This window comes from Taudactylus pleione, unplaced genomic scaffold, assembly GCF_031769625.1.
Source record: "Taudactylus pleione unplaced genomic scaffold, aTauple2 ptg000140l, whole genome shotgun sequence".
NCBI lineage: Eukaryota > Metazoa > Chordata > Amphibia > Anura > Myobatrachidae > Taudactylus > Taudactylus pleione.
The window spans coordinates 2,824,587-2,849,985 of NW_028284542.1; the positions used below are offsets into that span (position 1 = coordinate 2,824,587).

A 25,399-nucleotide genomic window follows, 5' to 3' on the forward strand; every position below is an offset into this window, starting at 1 on the left:
CATTAGGAGACACGATAACAGTATTGCATGCAGCATAATGAGACACAGTAGCAGTATCGCATGAAGCATAAGGAGACACAGTAACAGTATCACATGCAGCATAAGGAGACAGTAACAGTATCACATGAAGCATTAGGAGACAGTAACAGTATCACATGCAGCATTAGGAGACAGTAACAGTATCACATGAAGCATTAGGAGACAGTAACAGTATCACATGAAGCATAAGGAGACAGTAACAGTATCACATGCAGCATAATGAGACACAGTAACAGTATCACATGAAGCATTAGGAGACAGTAACAGTATCACATGCAGCAATTGGAGATACAGTACAGTAACAGTATCACATGAAGCATTAGGAGACAGTAACAGTATCACATGCAGCAATTGGAGATACAGTACAGTAACAGTATCACATGAAGCATTAGGAGACAGTAACAGTATCACATGCAGCATTAGGAGATACAGTAACAGTATCACATGCAGCATTAGGAGACAGTAACAGTATCACATGCATCATTAGGAGATACAGTAACAGTATCACATGCAGCATTAGGAGATACGGTAACAGTATCACATGCAGCATTAGGAGACAGTAACAGTATCACATGCAGCATAAGGAGACACAGTAACAGTATCACATGCAGCATTAGGAGATACAGTAACAGTATCACATGCAGCATTAGGAGACAGTAACAGTATCACATGCAGCATTAGGAGATACAGTAACAGTATCACATGCAGCATTAGGAGACAGTAACAGTATCACATGCAGCATTAGGAGACAGTAACAGTATCACATGCAGCATTAGGAGACACAGAGCATAGAGAGCACCGCCGGGCACCGGTAAAGAGAGGGGGCGTGGCCTAATCACGGCAGCGTGGCCATGCCCCCTTGAAAAATACATACTTTTGCGCTGCGGAGGGGTTGCTGTGAGCCCCTCAGCCCGGCGCAAAGCCAGGGGGGGGGCATGATAACTCTGATCGCTCCCCCCCTCAGGCATAGGAGATTGCTGTGGCTGCTGCTTAGCGAGGGAGGAAGGGAGGAGCGGCGCTGGAGTCGGGCCCCCGCCGGGCCCCTCTGGAAGCACAAGCCCGGGTTAATTATACCCACTCCCCCCCCCCTCTCTCGGCACATGCAGCATTAGGAGACTTAGGGGTCTTACTTGCTAAGACTTACTAAGCAGTGTTAGGAGACAAAGGGCCTGATTCAGAGCCGGACGCTATTTGCGCTCGCTCGTTCAGAAAAAGGGGCCAGATATTTAAATAGAGCGCTCGCTCTTTGTGGTCTGTTGACGCCTCTGTCTGAGCGAGCGAACGAAACATGCGCTCGCTATTTTGTAAAGACGCCCCCTGGCTGCTCGCATCATACGTCATCTCCGCTATTTATTAGATTAATCGAGTACATTGAAAGGCGTCTGAACTGCTCGCAGTGCTTGTGGTAGCATTTTCCTACCGCAATCATGCGAGCAGTTCAGGCTAAAAGACAACCAAGTGACGTGGTCGATGACGCTGCTTTGTTAATTATGCACACCCTTAAAACGCCCGTTTTGACCGCTTGGCACGCCTGCGCTCGGATCTCCACTCCCCGTTTTCAAGCACCTTCCCCTGTTACCACCCACAAACGCCTCATTCTGTCACTCAAATTAGCAGGCATTGGCTATTTTGCGAGCACACGATTTTCGACCGCAATGACTGGTTGGCGCATGCGCTTTACGATGCATACGCATGCGCAGATGTGCGAACATCGCTCGGAGCGAACGAGCGGCCGCTTACGAGCGGCTCTGAATCAGGCCCAGAGTGAGAAGGATAAGAAAGTGAAAAGGTGCCAGCCAATCAGCTCCCAACTGTCATTTTTCAAACACAGCCTGTGACAGTTGGGAGCTGATTGGCTGGCACCTTATCACTTTTCACTCTGTCTCCTAACACTGCTTAGTAATAGACCCCACAGTAACAGTATCACATGCAGCATAAGGAGACAGTAACAGTATCACATGCAGCATTAGGACTAGGAGACACAGTTACAGTATCACATGCAGTGTTAGGAGACACAATAACAGTATCATATGCAGCATTAGGAGACAGTAACAGTATCACATGCAGCATAAGGGGACAGTAACAGTATCACATGCAGCATAAGGACTAGGAGACACAGTTACAGTATCACATGCAGTGTTAGGAGACACAATAACAGTATCACATGCAGCATTAGGAGACAGTAACAGTATCACATGCAGCATAAGGACTAGGAGACACAGTTACAGTATCACATGCAGTGTTAGGAGACACAATAACAGTATCACATGCAGCATTAGGAGACAGTAACAGTATCACATGCAGCATAAGGACTAGGAGACACAGTTACAGTATCACATGCAGCATTAGGAGACAGTAACAGTATCACATGCAGCATAAAGAGGCAGTAACGATAAGCATGTACTATGATGATAGGAGGGGGAGTCGGGTCCCCGCCCATCTGACACCTCACTGTGATATCATCGCCACGCCCCCTTGTCTTGTCATCCGTCTGCTGTGTGTAGTGAATGAGAGGCTGTTGCAGGAGTACAAGGGGCAGCAGCTCCTGTCCCAGCCGGCGGGGGAGCCACAATGACCCGATGCTGGACCTGCAGCCATAGTGGCACAAAGAAGAAAAAGTGGCAGTGACTGTGCACCCAGCAAAAGAGGTGCGGGGACTGTGCCCCCTGTACCCAGCACAGAAGCGAGGACCGTGCCCCTGCACACAGCAGAAGAGTGGGGACTGTGCCTCTGCACACAGCAGGGGAGAAAAGGCGACTTTGCTACTGTACCCAGCCCAGGAGTGTGGACTGTGCCCCTCTATCCTGCACAGGAGTGAGGACTGTGCCCCTCTATCCTGCACAGGAGTGAGGACTGTGCCCAGCAGGAGAGGAGTGAGGACTTTGCCCCTGTACCCATCACAGGCACGGTGACTGTGCCCCAGCAGCAGAGGATTGGTGACTGTGCCCCTGCAGGAGAGTGGTAGCATGCATCTGGTGCTGGGCTCGGTGGCCCTGGTTGGCTGCACCCTCCTGCTGTGTGAGCTGCTGCGTTGGCTGACCCGGCGGTCCTTGCCCTCGGGGCAGGGGCAGGAGCTGGCTCTGGAAGCGGTGGGCATGCTGCAGCTGGGCTGCTGCACCAGGGAGCTGATCCTACTGGGCTCTCTGGGGGCCCTGGAGAGCTGGCTGGCCCTGACCCTCACCTACCTGCAGGTGGTGCTGCACTGCCTGACCTCCCGGGGGGCCACCTGTAACCCGTGTGGCAGTGCCCGGCAGTGGCTGTGTGGCCGGGCCCCCGGGGCGCTGACTGCCATGCGTGTGGGGGCGCAGTTTGCAGGCGCTGCGCTCTCCTGGGTGCTGATACCCCGGCTCTGGCTGCTGGGACTGTCCCCTCTGCATGAAGTTGGTGGGGAATGCAGTAACCCCATGCGTGTGGCCCTTGTGCCAGGGGCCCTGGTGGAGATGACCTGCACCCTGTGCCTTTTTATTATGTTGCATTTCCTACCTCAGGTGAGACCCCAGCAGCAGTCCCATGTGGTGGCACTGACCATCACTGGCATCGTCTATGCAGGTGAGGAGACACAGATGTGATAGACTGCTACTCTGTACTCTATTATTTATATGTAGTTGTAGTAGTGACTTTATTCCTAATTGATGTTAATTAGGGGTCTATTTACTAAGCTGTGTTAGGAGATAAAGTGAACGGTGATTAGGTACCAGCCAATCAGCTCCTAACTGCCATGTCACAGGCTGTGTTTGAAAAATGATAGTTAGGAGCCGAGTGGTTGGGACATTATCTCTGTCCACTTTATCTCCATCCAAGGCTTAGTAAATAGACCCCTAAGTATTATATCCTCATACACTGTTGCTCAAGTCACGCCAAATAGCCCCTCGGCGCGCCAGGCATCTTTCTCGCACATACATAAAACAGCTGGGAATTAGGAGCTGATTGGCTGATACCTTATCACCGTTCACTTTATCTCCTAACACAGCTTAATAAATAGACTCCTGTATGAGTTAAGTCATTAATTGATATTATTGTCTACTGGCTCCTGATGTTTAGCGTGTTCTGAAAGTAAAGATGCCTGGAGACACTCATAAAATTATTTGTTAAACATTGTTGTATAATGCATACGGGATGTAGTCTGGATGGGATGTAGTTACCATCCCGGCGGTCGGAATACTGGCGCCGAAATCCGGCAGCAGTCGGAATCCCAGCTCCAGAGTCCCGACCGCTGGCATCCTGATGGTAAGTATTAGGGTTAGAGGGATGGTTAGGTGTAGGAGGGATAGGATTAGGCTTCAGGAGGGAAGGGTTAGGAATAGGGGAAAGTTTGGGGTTGGGATTCTGACTTTTGTGATCCCGCTGTCGGCATTCTGACTTCCGGCATCACGGCCGCCGGTATACCGTACCCAACCCGTCACGATCCCGGCGGTGATCATCCCGACGGTCAAAATACTGGCAGCAGAATTCACGGTCAGAATAACGCATGCTTGAATATTGGTTGAAATGAATTGCAGGACATCTGGTACCTACTTTGATTGAAAACATACCTGCGAGTGTGCTGACTTTACATTTTACCCATACATACAGATAGCGCAGGCGGACGTCCCATACACACTGACAGGCTAATAGTATCACAGCTACAAGTTATATTTAGCCAATGTTACTAGACCCTCTAGCAAAAAAGGAACCTGTGTAGCTTACATAGTAACTATAGCAGCTAGTAAAATGTTATACACTTAAGACCTCATTCAGACCCGCTCGCTAAGGCACGCTCGCTCGCTGGGAGCGATTTTCGCAGCATCTGCGCATGCGTATAATTCGCAGTGCGCGTGCGCAAGTCATTGCGATCCGATTTTGGTAGCTCGCGAGCCACTTTCAGGTCGCTGCTTTGAGTGACAGATAGCGCCGTTTGTGGGTGGTAACAGAGGAAGGTGCTTGTGAACGGGGGAGTGGATGTGCGAACGGAGGCGTGTCTGGCCGCCAAAATGCTGTTTAAAGGGCGTGCATAATTAGCAAAGTAGCGTCATTGTACACATCACCTGCATGTATTTCAGTCAGCACTGATCGCTGTGCTTGCGGCAGGCTAAGGCAACCCCAAGGGCTGCGAGCAGCTCCGATGGCTCACGATGGTCCCGATTAATCCTTCATTTCCCGGAGATGACGTGTGTTGCGAGTGGCAAGGGGGCGTCTTTATACACTTACCAGCGCACTTTGCCGTAGCTCGCTAAAACATAGTGGGCGTCCTTACGAGATGCAGTGCGAGCACTTCATTACAATATCCGGCCCCTTTTTGCCAGCGAGCGATCGCATCTTGTGATCGGGTCTGAATGAGGTCCTCAAGGTCATGCAACATTTTGAAATAGCCCTATATATGAATGAAGAGCATATTTATTCAGTATCGCATTCTGCTTTTTACGACAATAAGGGGTCTATTTACTAAGCAGTGTTAGGAGACAGAGTGAAAAGTGATAAGGTACCAGCCAATCAGCTCCCAACTGTCATTTTTCAAACACAGCCTGTGAGATGGCAGTTAGGAGCTGATTGGCTGGTACCTTATCTCCTTTCACTTTGTCTCCTAACACTGCTTAGTAAATAGACCCCTAAGAAATTAAAGATTGCCTCAATGTATTAAAAAAACACATGCAGACGCTGGAGTCCCTGCAACGTGTTAGAAGCGATCACTTCACTTCTCCTTCGAGACCACGGCACGGTTTGGTCCATGCGTGGGCCTGCTGATGGCGCACGTGCAAGTGCCCATTACCGGGGATAGATCTTATGGATTTCTCTCCCAACACCTTTTGCTACTTGGCTACAATGGCGTTAGCTACCGGGGCCAAACTCTGGATTGCTTTGCATTCCTGAGCTAAGTCGGCAAATAAGCTGCCCCCATAGAAATCTATGGGGGCTTCTTTTGCAGACAAAAACAGGAGATATCTGCTGCAGTTCTCCATACATACATCCCGGGGGATACATAATAATACATAATAATTGTGTGTTTTCAACAATAGAAAACGGGTGCTTCGAGGGGGTATCCCGCAAATATTCCTTGATACATAGGCCCATAAATAAGGTTTTAGGGGTCTATTCAGCAACAGTGACGATGTTGCCCACAATATTATCAGACAACATCGTCACGAATAATTATCAATTGTCAAATTTTTAGTAAGCTCTTCAGCAAGATTTTCAGCAGGGACAGCGGTTGCGGTAACGCGCTGTCCCTGCGATGTCACAGAAGGGATTGTTTTCAGTTTCCGAAAACAATCCCTTCTGTTTGTTCCTCTGCGCATGCTCAGTCATGCGCTCGGGAACAGTCTCCGTCCTGGCTTCCCGGTGACCGCGGAGAGGTAAGTACAGCTCCAGTCTGTCCAAATAGACTGACATGTATATACAGGCTTTATAGTAACCTGTGTACATGTATATTTATGCGCTTTTATATTTAAAATGTATATATACATTTTAAATATAATAGCACATAAATATACATGTATACAGGCTAGTATAAAGCCTGTATAGTGTATACACATGTCAATCACTTTCGGCAGGTTTAATAGGCTCTAATTGGCCATACCTGCCGCCGATCACCGGGAAGCAGGCACGAAGACTGGGCGGGCTTACAATATGCTGCAGGGACTTATGGAAAATATTCTCTCTGTCCCTGCAGTTTTCGGGAAATGTAAGGAATTTCCTTAATATAACGCCATTCTGAAATGGCGTTATATAAAGTAATGATTTACGGAGTGATTTAACACTTTTTGCTAAGCTGGATAGCTAAAAGTGTTAAAGGACTCTAGATCAATGGCTGATCCCTACAGTGCGGTACTCAGTCAGATGGGAATTAGTGGAGAATATAATTGTGTCATCTTTTCCATTAACCCATTGCTGAATAGGGGATTTACATAAAAAATACAGAAATCATAGTTTCCGTATTTTTTATGTACAAAAAGCAATGCTGAATAGACTCCTTAATATTGAAAGTTAAGTTCCTGAAATGACATGGAAGTCGGAGACACACTTCAGTGTTTTAAACCCACAGTGCAGAGACGAACAGTGATTGAGCTCAAAGTCTAGCGAGCGATGAACTTTCACCCCAGGCAGCCAGGGAGGAGGGGGGAGAGGAAGGTGCAGGGATTTTTAAAAACAGGTTTATTTTCCATGGCAGCACTTGGCAGAGCTTAGAGTTTGTTTGATGGAATTATTGTGCAAAGACTCAGGCATAGGGGAGGCGGATCAGAGGTGCATATGGCAAGTGCAGTACAGTAAGGGACTGAGGGGTCTATTTACTAAGCAGTGTTAGGAGACAGAGTAAAAAGTGATAAGAAAGTGATAAGGTGCCAGCCAATCAGCTCCCAACTGTCATCTCACAGGCTGTGTTTGAAAAATGACAGTTGGGAGCTGATTGGCTGGCACCTTATCACTTTCTTATCACTTTTCACTCTGTCTCCTAACACTGCTTAGTTAATAGACCCCTTACTTATTTTGAGTTACACGGATGTTGAAATACATTAGCTACCAGTGTCACATTATTGTAATTGTTAATGAGGATTCCCACCTTTGCTTTGAAGGCGTCTTTACGCCAGATTTAAAGTTGCATATTTCTTAAGATGTTGAGGCGCAAGACGCATCATTACTGGTTTGCAAATGAGACCTCTTTTTTTTTCCAAGTCTAAATAAAGCCCATTAAGGGGTCTATTTACTAAGCCCTGGATGGAGATAAAGTGAACGGAGATTAAGTCCCAACCAATCAGCTCCTAACTGCCATGTCACAGGCTGTGTTTGAAAAATGACAGTTAGGAGCTGATTGGTTGGGACATTATCTCCGCCCACTTTATCTCCATCCAATGCTTAGTAAATAGACCCCTAAGTATTATATCCTCATACACTGTTGCTCAAGTCACGCCAAATAGTCCCTCAGCGCGCCAGGTCCCGGCCGACTGTACCACGCCAAGCATCTTTCTCGCTCAATACAGGCGTTTTAGTCACATACATAAAACAGGTGGGAATGACAGAACTACATGGCTGACTTGTACATCTGTGTGAGGCTGAGGGCCTGATTCAGACCCGTTCGCTATCTGCATACGCTCGCTAGATGCGTATGCAAATTTGTCAAAGTGACGCCAAAGGAAGCGATCGCTCGCCAAGGCATAAGCACACCCAACGTGTCTTAGCGAGCAGCCACTTTGTGTGAGCGTACGCCCAATCGCACAGGCAGAGCCGCCCACCAGCACCACGTCATCTCCAGGAAGTGTATTAAAACATTGGTACATCGAGCACCATCGGATGTGAACGTAGTGCTTGAGGTAGCTTTACCCTACCGCAAGCATTGCGAGGAAATCAGTGTAAAAAAAAGGCATGTGACGTGTACTATGACGCTGCCTGTTAATTCTGCACACCTCTAAACCGGCGTTGAAACAATCAGGCACGCCTGCGTTTGCATCTCCAACCTCCCGTTATTAGTGTCCTGCCCCTGTTACCACCCACAAACGGCCTCTCCTGTCACTCATTACCCTGGGCTGCCTTTGCTGGGCGAGCGAGAGGGATGCGATCACAGTGTGTAGTTCGCGCACGTGCAGAACGAAGCATGTGCATGCACGTACACAGAACATCGGGCCACTTGCGAACGCACAGCGCGAGCGAGCGGTTCTGAATCAGGCCCTGAGTCTGAATCTGTGTAAGAAGCAGTGATGTGCGGTGAGGTGAGGCAGGTGAGGCACTGCCTCCCCTGCCTACCTTTTCCGCACATCTCTGATCATACACACCAAATTTCCAGCACTATATATACTGCTGCACTTTTGTATAATGCACACATGAGCCCTCGGGTTCTGTGTAAATCTTGCTCTGATACTAGCCAGTGCCTCCCCAGCCATTTACCTCACCGCACGTCACTGGTAAGAAGCGCTACGAAGCAGCGGCGGCAGCTTTTTCTCACGCCGGTTTCCATTGTGCTTCATCTGCTAATTTGTACGTGTGTCTAATTTAACGAAAAATATTGTACGCTACACCTCTTGGAGCGTCTCAGTTGCGCCTGGTGTCTCGCTGTATATGGCGTATAGATGCTTAGTGTATGAGGACACATCTGTAGAACTCCTGGCCTAGCTTTTTATGCCGATAGTTTAGGCGTCACTTACCAGTGAGTATCAGACGCAGTCTCAGTGATACACCTAATATAAGTGGATTATTACCAGTGGTTTTATATTTCATGCAATCTTTAATCAATCCCTAGATTTATTGTGTGTGTGTGTGTGTGTGTGTGTGTGTGTGTGTGTGTGTGTGTGTGTGTGTGTGTGTGTGTGTGTGTGTGTGTGTGTGTGTGTCTTATCGCCCACTACAAGACTCATAATTGTTTAAGTCCATTCTAGGGGCCCTTGCTAAAGGGGTTATACCATCTTCCTTTATTTAGTAAACAGCGGTGATCTTAGATTACCGCTGTTTGTACAGCATCGCTCTCGCCATCTAAAAGATGGTAAGAGCGATGCGGGCCCCATTGCTGGCAATGGAGACCCGGCGGTGCCTTTCCGGCTTCAATGAAGCCTTCCAGGCACTGCCGGGTCTCCCTGTAATGCACATGCGCAGACGGACCGTCGTGCATGCGCATGACACTGGAGCCCGTCGCTGGCAGTGTTAGGCTGCCAGCAACCCAGTGGAGGACCTCGCTGAGGATTTTGACTTCGCGGGTCCTCGCCAGAGGGGTAAGTAATACTAAATACCAGTGGAATTTTCATTTGTATCACAGTGATACTAAACAAAAATTGCCGCTGGTATTTCCCTTCGTTTGCAAATGGGGCCCAAGATCACTTAGCAATACTTATAGCAAGCATCACACTCACGCCTCATGAATATTGGTTGGTGCCTCAGTGATGTCACTGGTGATGTCACGGGTTCCCTAGAAAACTGATAGGCTGAATGTTGGTTTGGCCTATGAAACGAGGGTGACAGGTGTCGTTATTGGGGAACGTATTTGTAGCGATGGAGTTCTGAAGCTCCACTTTTTTATGGCAGTATGGCTCTGATTTATAGGTGCGCGCTATTGCAGCTGCGACATTATCTTTTGCCATAGCGCCTCTGCCTCTTTATGCTAATGCCGATGGTATTTGTACAAAGACACACCATTGGTCTCGCCACCATCGAACATTGGGCCCGATTCAGACCCGGACGCAACGCGGCTTTTGCTCGTAGCTGGCCGATTTTCACATTCTGCGCATGCGTATAACCCGCAGTGCGTGTGCGCAAGCCAGTCTTAGCGATCGGGGATCAGGCGCTGGAAGTACACAGACTGAGCGCTAATTTGAGTGACAGATAGCGCCGTTTGTGGGTGGTGTCGGGAAACGGGGGTGTGGATGTGTGAACGCAGGCGTGCCTCTGTGTTCTAACGGTGTTTCATGGGCGTGCATAATTAGCATGGAGGCGTCATTGTACACGTCACCTGGTTGTATTGCAGCCTGCAGTGATCGCAGTTCTTGCGGCGGGGTAGGGTCTACCTCAAGGGCTGCGAGCAGCTCCGACGGCTCTCGATGTTACTGAATAATCACACACTTCCTGGAGATTACGTGTGCTAAGAAAGAAAAGTGGGCGTCATTACACCGGCGTGCGATCACTCTGCCGTCTCTCTCTAAGACATAGAGGGCGTCCTTAAGCCTGGCCATGCGATCGCGGAATTTGCATACCCGGCCCCTTGCGGCTGCGAAAGTGCGCTGCGTTGCGTCCGGGTCTGAATGAGCTCCATTGCACCAGCCCTCTGGAGGCGCAAATTATCCGTCTGATCTTGGCCGCCTGTGTCAGTGCTGCTGTGTCTTTATACACAGCCGCTGACTGCGACGCCCACGTCTTTTCAACCACCTCCCTGTTGTCTCCTGAAAACATTAGCTACTTGCACGCGGTATTGAAATGACGTGCTCCTCAGTATAAGGCCCTTTGTCTTTACTTCATACTTACCAACTTTCCAGACATTCTCTCCGGGAACAGCCCTCTCAACGGACGCGCAAATTCCCCAGTAAAATCTCTGCATCCTGCCCACTTTACTAGAGAGTGGGCGGGATGCGGGATATCTGCCTACTCTTTCAGGGTGCTGGGGGGGAAGCCGAAAAATCAGGAGAGCAGGCAAGTTTGCTTTACTCAGCTTTCATAATTGTTCTCACTGTGATTGGTAACCTAATGAAATGACTGTACCATACCTCCCAGCATGACCCTCTCCAGGAGGGACACAATACTCTGGTCCTGGACTTCTCTGGTAAGAGGTGGGGCTGCAGCGCAGTTCAAAATTCAAATAGGGGAGTCACACCAACTGTCATCTCAAACATCACTGGCTGGGACTCACTGGCAGTTGGTGTGACTCCCCTATTTGAATGTTGGACTGTACTGCAGCCCCATCTCTGGAGCCTCCACCAATCATAAGTTACCAGGGAAGTCCAGGACCAGAGCATTGTGTCCCTCCTGGAGAGGGTCATGTTGGGAGGTATGCTGTACCCCAAAGGCTGTGACTGTCTGCCTTGTTATACTGCTATTAATGATGTTCTATGTTAGGCACTGAGGACCCTTTTGTGGTGCCATGTAAATAAAAGGATAATAATGATTTGCACCCTGCAGGGCACAATCTGAGGTAGCTAGGCACAGGTTTAGGGCAGATCTCTTTATTTACTTTATGAACATCCTTGAAATGGGGACCGGCCTGTACATTTGTGGTGCACAAGTACAATTTTCACTCACTATTGGGGGGGAAATTTAAATGAGAGTTTTAAGAAGTGAGTTTTAGAAGAGGAGATGTTGCCCAGAGCAACCAAACAGATTCTAGCTATTATCTTCTAGAAGGAGCTAGTTAATGTTAAGTAGAATCTGATTGGTTGCTATGGGCAACATCTCTTCTAAAACACACTTCTAAAAACTCTCACTTGGTAAATTTACCCCCTAGGCCTCAGTCAGTCTCAGCTGTAGATACAGCTCTCAGGGCCTGATACAGCACAGAACACGAGACTGCATATGCACGCACCCGGCCGCTGCAAAAATATGCTAATGGACCCAATGGCAATGACACCGCAGCAGAAGAACCAAACGCCCACCACTACATAATGCCGCCCACTTCCCTTTACTCACATCCGCAATACCTCGCTAGACAGCGAAAACATCAGTAACATCGAGAACCATCAAATACCATTAGCTTAATAGTGGTTGACCTGACCTCACTCAGGATTTGGGCCGCTTCCTGTGTGTATCTAGAGCTCTGGCTCAATTACGCACGCCCCTGAGTAACGGTGTTCAAATGCACTGGCACGCCTGCGTTTCACTAACCCCCCCCCCCCCCACAAATGGACACTTCCTGTCAATCACTTTAAGAGGGGACTGCGTGCCCATTCCGATTGCTTCCCGATCGCAGAGGCAGGTTTTGCACGCACACTACGATGCATATGCATGTGCAGAATGTAAACATCGGTCCGGCGCGTGCGAATTCGCGGCTGCGTTCCTTGCTGAATCAGGCCCTCAGATACTAGACATCATAGGTGCAATGCTTAATAAACACTCCCTTGCACTTTCAATAAATCCCTCGCTGTAATTTGTAATTGCAGGTGCACATCTGACAGGAGCTGTCTTTAATCCAGCGCTGGCCTTTGCTGTCATGTTTATGTGCCAGGGAAGTACCCTCTCCCAGTATCTCTCAGTGTACTGCATCGGACCTCTTATTGGTGAGTTATGAAGTCAAAGTGCTATGTATGAGTTGGGACAGTTGGGAGCTGATTGGCTGGAGCACCATTATCATACGCAACAAGTTTTATCAATGAAAGCTAACATCTGATTGGCTGCCATGATTTACCTCACATCTGTGCAGGCGGCAGCGTTGTATGTAATACGTTCCCACTAATGAAATAATCCTTACACTGGTTTTATTTGCAGGGATGGTTCTCTCCATCTTGGCGCTGGAACGCGGCATTCCGAAACTGGAGCTGGTTAGAAAGTCTCCAAGCCTTCCAAAGAGGGACTAAGAGATCACCGGGGGGTCTCCAGTTCTATTTGCCTTTTTTGACTGTAATAAATCACATGCTGGAACAAGAAATGCTGCCCTGATAAATTATTAACTTTATAATTAACATTTATGCAGTGCCAGCATGTTCCACAGGAGCTTATCATTTCCAGCAAGCCATAAAAGAGCAACACTTGGGTTACTCATAGACAGACGAAGAAGTGAGAGCTCCCTGCTTGCAGTCTGTATGTATCATACTCAGGACAGGCTCTCTACTTATATTCTTATTTTTTTTTCGTTCATATTTTTACTGGAAAAATCAGGCAACACATTAATACGCGTGCAAAATGAAATCAGCAACCATCGGGGAAGAGGCATACATTAAAATGAAAGATAGAATAAATGCAGCTTGTGTACTCAGTTCGTGCGATGAGGTTAGTGATTCCTGAGTAAGGTCAGACCTTGTTCTAGTGTGAGTGAGGCTGCGATGGTAGTCCATGTTACCGATGGTTTTGCAGTCTTGCTAAGTATAACGGATGTGTGTAAGGTAAGGTGGGCGTCCATATGTTGTGGTGCGACGGCATAGCGATCGCAGTGGAATAGCATATCATCGAAGTGAGACTGCGTGCGTAATCGCAGGCGCTATCTGTACTGAGGGCCTGATTCAGACCCGCTCGCGAGCGCATAGCGCACGCAAGCGGGTCAATGTGCGTGCGCGAGCCCCGGAGCGAGTGAGAACTTCACTCGCTCCGGGGCTTGCTACAAAATGGGGCAGCTGTCGATGTTGATCGACAGCTCGCCCTGTTTTGTAGGCGGGGAGGGGGGGTGGCTGGACAAACGGAGGCGTTCCCGAAGGAACGCCTGCCGTTTGTGGGCGGCCCTACTGACATCATTCGTGATGTCAGTAGTGAATTTCCTGCTCCATTAGAGCAGGAAGTTCACTCGGGCTTGCGGGAACCGAGACCCTACCACAAGGGTCTCGTCGCAAGCCCGATGATTGCGATAATCACGACCATTGCCAGGCCGCTCGCAAAAGCTGTGGGTGGTCATCCACAGCTATGCGATCGGCCTGGAGGCAGATTTTTTTTTTATAAAAATCTGCCCTGATTCAGAGCGAGCGCTCGCAAATAGCGAGCGCCTCTAAATCAGGCCCTGAATCAGACCCATAGATCAATATAAAATAATTGCAAAATGTCACATGGAATGAGAGGCGTATGCATTAGTGGGGCAGTGATATTATACCCATACTAGGACCATGAAGTGGCATAACAATGCATAGATGAAGGGAAAGTATCGCATTCATGCTAACGACCATAGGGCCTGATAGTGCACCGCTGAACACAGATTCCCATGTGCAGCACGAGTCCTGCGTTGTTTGCACGCAGACTGGCAGTGAATGACAGTCTGCTGCCATTTGTGGGCGGGAAGGGCATGGCGACGGCCTCTGTTTCCCGAAACAGAGGCGTGTCGCTGCCGTTAGGGGGGAGGGAAGAAGCCAGGATCTCCGTCGGCTGACTGAAATTTCCTGGCCTCTCTCTCTTATCTACAGCGGCCGGCTTGCCTGAACCCAAGGGTCACTTAGCCGGCCGATGTTCTTGCAGATTATCCGATGCTCGGATATGTAATGCGTGCAGGAGGCGTGACGCTCCTGCTGCATTACCATAATTGCAAGGACGGAATTGCAAAGCTGCCTGCATGAATCAGGCCCAAAGAGTCTTAATATTATAAACAACACTAGAAGGAGGATGGATCCTCTGGATAAAGGCCCTCATTCAGAGCCGTACGATCTGAGCAGAGCGCACGCTCTGAATGAGGGCCGGCCTCCATGAAAATGGAGCGTCCTCCTGGACGCTCGTATAGCTGTGGGTCACCACCCACAGGCTATACGAGCGTGCATTTTGATGGCCGCGATGGTCGTGACCATCGCGACCATCGAAACTGCGAGCCGGAGCCTGCGGTTGAGGTTTTCAACCGCAAGCTCCGGAGTGATTTTGGCTCTATCAGAGCCAAAATCACTCCCACTGACATCACTAGTGATGTCAGTGGGCCGGCTTCTGACGGGAGGCGTTCCCGTGGGAACGCCCCCGTCAGGGAGGCACGCCCCCGGCACGCCTACCAAAGGGGGCGTGCTGTCAATCAACATCGACAGCACGCCCCCTTTGATCAGACACAACGAGCGAAGGAATTTCCTTTGCTTGTCGCGTCTGGCGCATGCGCATGACGGAGCTCCCTCCGTCGTGCGCATGCTCAGTCCAGAACATCGACCCACTTGCGAGCGGACAGCCGCTCGCGAGTGGGTCTGAATCAGGCCCAAAGTTTCCAAGTTATACCAAGCGGTCGGTGTAACTGCCTGTCTAGTGAACGTCTTCGTGAGGAAGTGTAAGGTCTTAAAATACGGGAGAGAAATCAAAAATAATTTTTCAACCCCAGCCTCAACACCTAGCGAACGATTCACCCCAGTCCATCTGGTAAAGATATGTCAGCCTAGGAAACAGCAACGTTATAGGAACGGTTTTCCCTACCAATGCACTTAGGCCCTGATTCAGACCCGGCCGCTCTGACAGAGCGCTCGCTCTGATTCAGGGCCGGGCTTTTTTATTTTTAGAACGGCCTCCTGGCCGCTCGCATAGCTGTGGGTGACCACCCACAGCTATAGCAAGCGGCCAGGAAGATGGTCGCGATGGTCAAGACCATCCACGATCCAGAAATGATAGACATAGGGTCCTATTCAGACCCGCTCGCAAGCGCTGAGCACTCGCAAGCGGATCGATGTTGAGACCCTGCGCACGAGCAGCGGCCGCACTGCACGTGCGCAAGCCCCGGAGCGAGAGAAAAATTCTCTCGCTCCGGGGCTCACTACAAAAGGGGTGGCTGTCGATGGTGATGGACAGCTCGTCCCATTTTGTAGGCGGGGTGGGGGCGTGGCTGGCCAAACAGAGGCGTTCCCGAAGGAACGCCTGCCTACACAGTCACACTCGTGATGTCAGTGGTGAGCTTCCGGCCCTATTAGAGCCGATAGCTCACTGGGACTTGCGGCAGACGAGACCCTAACACAAGGGTCTCGTCGCAAGCCCCGATGGTCACGATGGTCTTGACCATCACGACCATCAACCTGGCCGCTGGCTAAAGCTGTGGGTGGTCACCCACAGCTTAGCGAACGGCCAGAAGGCCGGCTCTTTACAGAGAAGCGGCCGCCCTCATTCAGAGCGAGCGCTCTGAATGAGGTCCATAGTGTAACCCCTGGCAATGACAAGACCGCACAGTACTGCAAGCAGCGCCATCTTGAAATTTATTATTAGAGACAGTTGATAAGAAAAGGGAGTGGGACAATGTGAGGTGAAGTCATTTCATAAGCACCCGCCAAGCATAAGACAGCGTGGAAATTAAGGGGTTATCTATAAAGGCAAATTCAGAGGAATGCATGTGGACTAGATTAATGTGTGGACTGAACTATTTACGTTCTTATTATTTTAAATTTATAGAGCGTCAACATGTTACGCAGCATTTTACAGAGATTGCTTTGAGCACAGGGACTGATTCATTACGGATCGCTATTGCGATCTCAACTGCGATTACGCCCGCAGTCTCACTGTAAAAATATGCTAATGAATGCAATCGCTATGCCATCGCAGCCAAACACAAGGACGCCCTCTTTACCTTACACACATCCGTAACACTTTGCAAGTCTGCGAAGCCATCGGTAACATCGAGTACAATCGGAGCCTCACGCACACTTGAACAAGGCGTGATCTTACTCAGGAATTGCTAACCTCATCGCACGCATTGAAAGCCCAACCTGCGTATGGGATCGCAATGGCTAATTTATGCACGCCCTTGTAATGGCGTTGAAACGTACTGGCGCCCCTTCGTTTCGTCGACCACCCCCAAACGCTCACTTCCTGTCAATCACTCTGTGATGGGTCTGCGTAGTCCGTTCGCAGTGAAGTCTTCGTGCACTGTGATGCATATGCCTGCGCAGAACGCAACAATCGGCCAATTGCATCGCTGTTGCGATCGGTAATGAATCAGGCCCATAGGCATGAGTCCCTGCGTCTATGGAGCTTACAGTTCGGACTGTCTACTACACAGTCACACGCGCTAGGGTTATTGTGCTTTGTCATAAGCGGATTAGCCTGCCAGGTTTGGACTGCGGTAGGAATTAGGAGAACCCTGTAGGAAACTTATGCAAACACAGTGAGAGCATGCAAACTCCACACAGATTGTGTCCTCCACTAAATAGATCCCATGGACCCTGCGCTGCGAGGCAGCAATGCTAACCACTGTGCCACCCTAAATCATATTGAGTGAATGTAGATCTTTAAGTGATAGTGGCCCTCATTCAGAGCCGTACGCTCTGAGCAGAGCGCACGCTCTGAATGAGGGCCGCCCTCCATAAAAATGGAGCGTCCTCCTGGACGCTCGTATAGCTGTGTGTCACCACCCACAGCCTATACGAGCGTGCAGTTTAATGGCCGCGATGGTCGTGATCATCGCGACCATCGAAACTGCGAGCCGGAGCCTGCGGTTGAGGTTTTCAACCGCAAGCCCCGGAGTGATTTTGGCTCTATCAGAGCCAAAATCACTCCCACTGACATCACTGGTGATGTCAGTGGGCCGGCTTCTGACGGGAGGCGTTCCCGTGGGAACGCCCCCGTCAGGGAGGCACGCCCCCGGCACGCCTACCAAAGGGGGCGTGCTGTCAATCAACATCGACAGCACGCCCCCTTTGATCAGACACAACGAGCGAAGGAATTTCCTTTGCTTGTCGCGTCTGGCGCATGCGCATGACGGAGCTCCCTCCGTCGTGCGCATGCTCAGTCCAGAACATCGACCCACTTGCGAGCGGACAGCCGCTCGCGAGTGGGTCTGAATCAGGCCCAAAGTTTCCAAGTTATACCAAGCGGTCGGTGTAACTGCCTGTCTAGTGAACGTCTTCGTGAGGAAGTGTAAGGTCTTAAAATACGGGAGAGAAATCAAAAATAATTTTTCAACCCCAGCCTCAACACCTAGCGAACGATTCACCCCAGTCCATCTGGTAAAGATATGTCAGCCTAGGAAACAGCAACGTTATAGGAACGGTTTTCCCTACCAATGCACTTAGGCCCTGATTCAGACCCGGCCGCTCTGACAGAGCGCTCGCTCTGATTCAGGGCCGGGCTTTTTTATTTTTAGAACGGCCTCCTGGCCGCTCGCATAGCTGTGGGTGACCACCCACAGCTATAGCAAGCGGCCAGGAAGATGGTCGCGATGGTCAAGACCATCCACGATCCAGAAATGATAGACATAGGGTCCTATTCAGACCCGCTCGCAAGCGCTGAGCACTCGCAAGCGGATCGATGTTGAGACCCTGCGCACGAGCAGCGGCCGCACTGCACGTGCGCAAGCCCCGGAGCGAGAGAAAAATTCTCTCGCTCCGGGGCTCACTACAAAAGGGGCGGCTATCGATGGTGATGGACAGCTCGTCCCATTTTGTAGGCGGGGTGGGGGCGTGGCTGGCCAAACAGAGGCGTTCCCGAAGGAACGCCTGCCTACACAGTCACACTCGTGATGTCAGTGGTGAGCTTCCGGCCCTATTAGAGCCGATAGCTCACTGGGACTTGCGGCAGACGAGACCCTAACACAAGGGTCTCGTCGCAAGCCCCGATGGTCACGATGGTCTTGACCATCACGACCATCAACCTGGCCGCTGGCTAAAGCTGTGGGTGGTCACCCACAGCTTAGCGAACGGCCAGAAGGCCGGCTCTTTACAGAGAAGCGGCCGCCCTCATTCAGAGCGAGCGCTCTGAATGAGGTCCATAGTGTAACCCCTGGCAATGACAAGACCGCACAGTACTGCAAGCAGCGCCATCTTGAAATTTATTATTAGAGACAGTTGATAAGAAAAGGGAGTGGGACAATGTGAGGTGAAGTCATTTCATAAGCACCCGCCAAGCATAAGACAGCGTGGAAATTAAGGGGTTATCTATAAAGGCAAATTCAGAGGAATGCATGTGGACTAGATTAATGTGTGGACTGAACTATTTACGTTCTTATTATTTTAAATTTATAGAGCGTCAACATGTTACGCAGCATTTTACAGAGATTGCTTTGAGCACAGGGACTGATTCATTACGGATCGCTATTGCGATCTCAACTGCGATTACGCCCGCAGTCTCACTGTAAAAATATGCTAATGAATGCAATCGCTATGCCATCGCAGCCAAACACAAGGACGCCCTCTTTACCTTACACACATCCGTAACACTTTGCAAGTCTGCGAAGCCATCGGTAACATCGAGTACAATCGGAGCCTCACGCACACTTGAACAAGGCGTGATCTTACTCAGGAATTGCTAACCTCATCGCACGCATTGAAAGCCCAAGCTGCGTATGGGATCGCAATGGCTAATTTATGCACGCCCTTGTAATGGCGTTGAAACGTACTGGCGCCCCTTCGTTTCGTCGACCACCCCCAAACGCTCACTTCCTGTCAATCACTCTGTGATGGGTCTGCGTAGTCCGTTCGCAGTGAAGTCTTCGTGCACTGTGATGCATATGCCTGCGCAGAACGCAACAATCGGCCAATTGCATCGCTGTTGCGATCGGTAATGAATCAGGCCCATAGGCATGAGTCCCTGCGTCTATGGAGCTTACAGTTCGGACTGTCTACTACACAGTCACACGCGCTAGGTTTATTGTGCTTTGTCATAAGCGGATTAGCCTGCCAGGTTTGGACTGCGGTAGGAATTAGGAGAACCCTGTAGGAAACTTATGCAAACACAGTGAGAGCATGCAAACTCCACACAGATTGTGTCCTCCACTAAATAGATCCCATGGACCCTGCGCTGCGAGGCAGCAATGCTAACCACTGTGCCACCCTAAATCATATTGAGTGAATGTAGATCTTTAAGTGATAGTGGCCCTCATTCAGAGCCGTACGCTCTGAGCAGAGCGCACGCTCTGAATGAGGGCCGCCCTCCATAAAAATGGAGCGTCCTCCTGGACGCTCGTATAGCTGTGTGTCACCACCCACAGCCTATACGAGCGTGCAGTTTAATGGCCGCGATGGTCGTGATCATCGCGACCATCGAAACTGCGAGCCGGAGCCTGCGGTTGAGGTTTTCAACCGCAAGCCCCGGAGTGATTTTGGCTCTATCAGAGCCAAAATCACTCCCACTGACATCACTGGTGATGTCAGTGGGCCGGCTTCTGACGGGAGGCGTTCCCGTGGGAATGCCCCCGTCAGGGAGGCACGCCCCCGGCACGCCTACCAAAGGGGGCGTGCTGTCAATCAACATCGACAGCACGCCCCCTTTGATCAGACACAACGAGCGAAGGAATTTCCTTTGCTTGTCGCGTCTGGCGCATGCGCATGACGGAGCTCCCTCCGTCGTGCGCATGCTCAGTCCAGAACATCGACCCACTTGCGAGCGGACAGCCGCTCGCGAGTGGGTCTGAATCAGGCCCAAAGTTTCCAAGTTATACCAAGCGGTCGGTGTAACTGCCTGTCTAGTGAACGTCTTCGTGAGGAAGTGTAAGGTCTTAAAATACGGGAGAGAAATCAAAAATAATTTTTCAACCCCAGCCTCAACACCTAGCGAACGATTCACCCCAGTCCATCTGGTAAAGATATGTCAGCCTAGGAAACAGCAACGTTATAGGAACGGTTTTCCCTACCAATGCACTTAGGCCCTGATTCAGACCCGGCCGCTCTGACAGAGCGCTCGCTCTGATTCAGGGCCGGGCTTTTTTATTTTTAGAACGGCCTCCTGGCCGCTCGCATAGCTGTGGGTGACCACCCACAGCTATAGCAAGCGGCCAGGAAGATGGTCGCGATGGTCAAGACCATCCACGATCCAGAAATGATAGACATAGGGTCCTATTCAGACCCGCTCGCAAGCGCTGAGCACTCGCAAGCGGATCGATGTTGAGACCCTGCGCACGAGCAGCGGCCGCACTGCACGTGCGCAAGCCCCGGAGCGAGAGAAAAATTCTCTCGCTCCGGGGCTCACTACAAAAGGGGCGGCTATCGATGGTGATGGACAGCTCGTCCCATTTTGTAGGCGGGGTGGGGGCGTGGCTGGCCAAACAGAGGCGTTCCCGAAGGAACGCCTGCCTACACAGTCACACTCGTGATGTCAGTGGTGAGCTTCCGGCCCTATTAGAGCCGATAGCTCACTGGGACTTGCGGCAGACGAGACCCTAACACAAGGGTCTCGTCGCAAGCCCCGATGGTCACGATGGTCTTGACCATCACGACCATCAACCTGGCCGCTGGCTAAAGCTGTGGGTGGTCACCCACAGCTTAGCGAACGGCCAGAAGGCCGGCTCTTTACAGAGAAGCGGCCGCCCTCATTCAGAGCGAGCGCTCTGAATGAGGTCCATAGTGTAACCCCTGGCAATGACAAGACCGCACAGTACTGCAAGCAGCGCCATCTTGAAATTTATTATTAGAGACAGTTGATAAGAAAAGGGAGTGGGACAATGTGAGGTGAAGTCATTTCATAAGCACCCGCCAAGCATAAGACAGCGTGGAAATTAAGGGGTTATCTATAAAGGCAAATTCAGAGGAATGCATGTGGACTAGATTAATGTGTGGACTGAACTATTTACGTTCTTATTATTTTAAATTTATAGAGCGTCAACATGTTACGCAGCATTTTACAGAGATTGCTTTGAGCACAGGGACTGATTCATTACGGATCGCTATTGCGATCTCAACTGCGATTACGCCCGCAGTCTCACTGTAAAAATATGCTAATGAATGCAATCGCTATGCCATCGCAGCCAAACACAAGGACGCCCTCTTTACCTTACACACATCCGTAACACTTTGCAAGTCTGCGAAGCCATCGGTAACATCGAGTACAATCGGAGCCTCACGCACACTTGAACAAGGCGTGATCTTACTCAGGAATTGCTAACCTCATCGCACGCATTGAAAGCCCAAGCTGCGTATGGGATCGCAATGGCTAATTTATGCACGCCCTTGTAATGGCGTTGAAACGTACTGGCGCCCCTTCGTTTCGTCGACCACCCCCAAACGCTCACTTCCTGTCAATCACTCTGTGATGGGTCTGCGTAGTCCGTTCGCAGTGAAGTCTTCGTGCACTGTGATGCATATGCCTGCGCAGAACGCAACAATCGGCCAATTGCATCGCTGTTGCGATCGGTAATGAATCAGGCCCATAGGCATGAGTCCCTGCGTCTATGGAGCTTACAGTTCGGACTGTCTACTACACAGTCACACGCGCTAGGGTTATTGTGCTTTGTCATAAGCGGATTAGCCTGCCAGGTTTGGACTGCGGTAGGAATTAGGAGAACCCTGTAGGAAACTTATGCAAACACAGTGAGAGCATGCAAACTCCACACAGATTGTGTCCTCCACTAAATAGATCCCATGGACCCTGCGCTGCGAGGCAGCAATGCTAACCACTGTGCCACCCTAAATCATATTGAGTGAATGTAGATCTTTAAGTGATAGTGGCCCTCATTCAGAGCCGTACGCTCTGAGCAGAGCGCACGCTCTGAATGAGGGCCGCCCTCCATAAAAATGGAGCGTCCTCCTGGACGCTCGTATAGCTGTGTGTCACCACCCACAGCCTATACGAGCGTGCAGTTTAATGGCCGCGATGGTCGTGATCATCGCGACCATCGAAACTGCGAGCCGGAGCCTGCGGTTGAGGTTTTCAACCGCAAGCCCCGGAGTGATTTTGGCTCTATCAGAGCCAAAATCACTCCCACTGACATCACTGGTGATGTCAGTGGGCCGGCTTCTGACGGGAGGCGTTCCCGTGGGAACGCCCCCGTCAGGGAGGCACGCCCCCGGCACGCCTACCAAAGGGGGCGTGCTGTCAATCAACATCGACAGCACGCCCCCTTTGATCAGACACAACGAGCGAAGGAATTTCCTTTGCTTGTCGCGTCTGGCGCATGCGCATGACGGAGCTCCCTCCGTCGTGCGCATGCTCAGTCCAGAACATCGACCCACTTGCGAGCGGACAGCCGCTCGCGAGTGGGTCTGAATCAGGCCCAAAGTTTCCAAGTTATACCAAGCGGTCGGTGTAACTGCCTGTCTAGTGAACGTCTTCGTGAGGAAGTGTAAGGTCTTAAAATACGGGAGAGAAATCAAAAATAATTTTTCAACCCCAGCCTCAACACCTAGCGAACGATTCACCCCAGTCCATCTGGTAAAGATATGTCAGCCTAGGAAACAGCAACGTTATAGGAACGGTTTTCCCTACCAATGCACTTAGGCCCTGATTCAGACCCGGCCGCTCTGACAGAGCGCTCGCTCTGATTCAGGGCCGGGCTTTTTTATTTTTAGAACGGCCTCCTGGCCGCTCGCATAGCTGTGGGTGACCACCCACAGCTATAGCAAGCGGCCAGGAAGATGGTCGCGATGGTCAAGACCATCCACGATCCAGAAATGATAGACATAGGGTCCTATTCAGACCCGCTCGCAAGCGCTGAGCACTCGCAAGCGGATCGATGTTGAGACCCTGCGCACGAGCAGCGGCCGCACTGCACGTGCGCAAGCCCCGGAGCGAGAGAAAAATTCTCTCGCTCCGGGGCTCACTACAAAAGGGGCGGCTGTCGATGGTGATGGACAGCTCGTCCCATTTTGTAGGCGGTGTGGGGGCGTGGCTGGCCAAACAGAGGCGTTCCCGAAGGAACGCCTGCCTACACAGTCACACTCGTGATGTCAGTGGTGAGCTTCCGGCCCTATTAGAGCCGATAGCTCACTGGGACTTGCGGCAGACGAGACCCTAACACAAGGGTCTCGTCGCAAGCCCCGATGGTCACGATGGTCTTGACCATCACGACCATCAACCTGGCCGCTGGCTAAAGCTGTGGGTGGTCACCCACAGCTTAGCGAACGGCCAGAAGGCCGGCTCTTTACAGAGAAGCGGCCGCCCTCATTCAGAGCGAGCGCTCTGAATGAGGTCCATAGTGTAACCCCTGGCAATGACAAGACCGCACAGTACTGCAAGCAGCGCCATCTTGAAATTTATTATTAGAGACAGTTGATAAGAAAAGGGAGTGGGACAATGTGAGGTGAAGTCATTTCATAAGCACCCGCCAAGCATAAGACAGCGTGGAAATTAAGGGGTTATCTATAAAGGCAAATTCAGAGGAATGCATGTGGACTAGATTAATGTGTGGACTGAACTATTTACGTTCTTATTATTTTAAATTTATAGAGCGTCAACATGTTACGCAGCATTTTACAGAGATTGCTTTGAGCACAGGGACTGATTCATTACGGATCGCTATTGCGATCTCAACTGCGATTACGCCCGCAGTCTCACTGTAAAAATATGCTAATGAATGCAATCGCTATGCCATCGCAGCCAAACACAAGGACGCCCTCTTTACCTTACACACATCCGTAACACTTTGCAAGTCTGCGAAGCCATCGGTAACATCGAGTACAATCGGAGCCTCACGCACACTTGAACAAGGCGTGATCTTACTCAGGAATTGCTAACCTCATCGCACGCATTGAAAGCCCAAGCTGCGTATGGGATCGCAATGGCTAATTTATGCACGCCCTTGTAATGGCGTTGAAACGTACTGGCGCCCCTTCGTTTCGTCGACCACCCCCAAACGCTCACTTCCTGTCAATCACTCTGTGATGGGTCTGCGTAGTCCGTTCGCAGTGAAGTCTTCGTGCACTGTGATGCATATGCCTGCGCAGAACGCAACAATCGGCCAATTGCATCGCTGTTGCGATCGGTAATGAATCAGGCCCATAGGCATGAGTCCCTGCGTCTATGGAGCTTACAGTTCGGACTGTCTACTACACAGTCACACGCGCTAGGGTTATTGTGCTTTGTCATAAGCGGATTAGCCTGCCAGGTTTGGACTGCGGTAGGAATTAGGAGAACCCTGTAGGAAACTTATGCAAACACAGTGAGAGCATGCAAACTCCACACAGATTGTGTCCTCCACTAAATAGATCCCATGGACCCTGCGCTGCGAGGCAGCAATGCTAACCACTGTGCCACCCTAAATCATATTGAGTGAATGTAGATCTTTAAGTGATAGTGGCCCTCAATCAGAGCCGTACGCTCTGAGCAGAGCGCACGCTCTGAATGAGGGCCGCCCTCCATAAAAATGGAGCGTCCTCCTGGACGCTCGTATAGCTGTGTGTCACCACCCACAGCCTATACGAGCGTGCAGTTTAATGGCCGCGATGGTCGTGATCATCGCGACCATCGAAACTGCGAGCCGGAGCCTGCGGTTGAGGTTTTCAACCGCAAGCCCCGGAGTGATTTTGGCTCTATCAGAGCCAAAATCACTCCCACTGACATCACTGGTGATGTCAGTGGGCCGGCTTCTGACGGGAGGCGTTCCCTTGGGAACGCCCCCGTCAGGGAGGCACGCCCCCGGCACGCCCACCAAAGGGGGCGTGCTGTCAATCAACATCGACAGCACGCCCCCTTT

The 25,399-nt window shown here is 50.6% G+C and overlaps 1 protein-coding gene across 2 annotated transcripts; it reads left to right on the forward strand.

Moving 5' to 3' along the window:
- Positions 1-2,548: 2,548 nt before the first annotated feature.
- On the forward strand, positions 2,549-13,063 carry AQP11 (aquaporin 11). 2 transcript variants are annotated; one of them, XM_088473815.1, is made up of 3 exons: positions 2,549-3,588; positions 12,579-12,695; positions 12,904-13,063. In XM_088473815.1, exons 1-3 carry the CDS (start codon positions 3,006-3,008, stop codon positions 12,990-12,992), a joined length of 789 nt encoding a protein of 262 aa, XP_088329941.1. In that variant the 5' UTR covers positions 2,549-3,005; the 3' UTR covers positions 12,993-13,063. The 2 variants fall into 2 exon arrangements, with proteins under 2 accessions (XP_088329941.1, XP_088329942.1); XM_088473816.1 differs by lacking the exon at positions 12,579-12,695.
- The last annotated feature ends 12,336 nt before the right edge of the window (positions 13,064-25,399 follow it).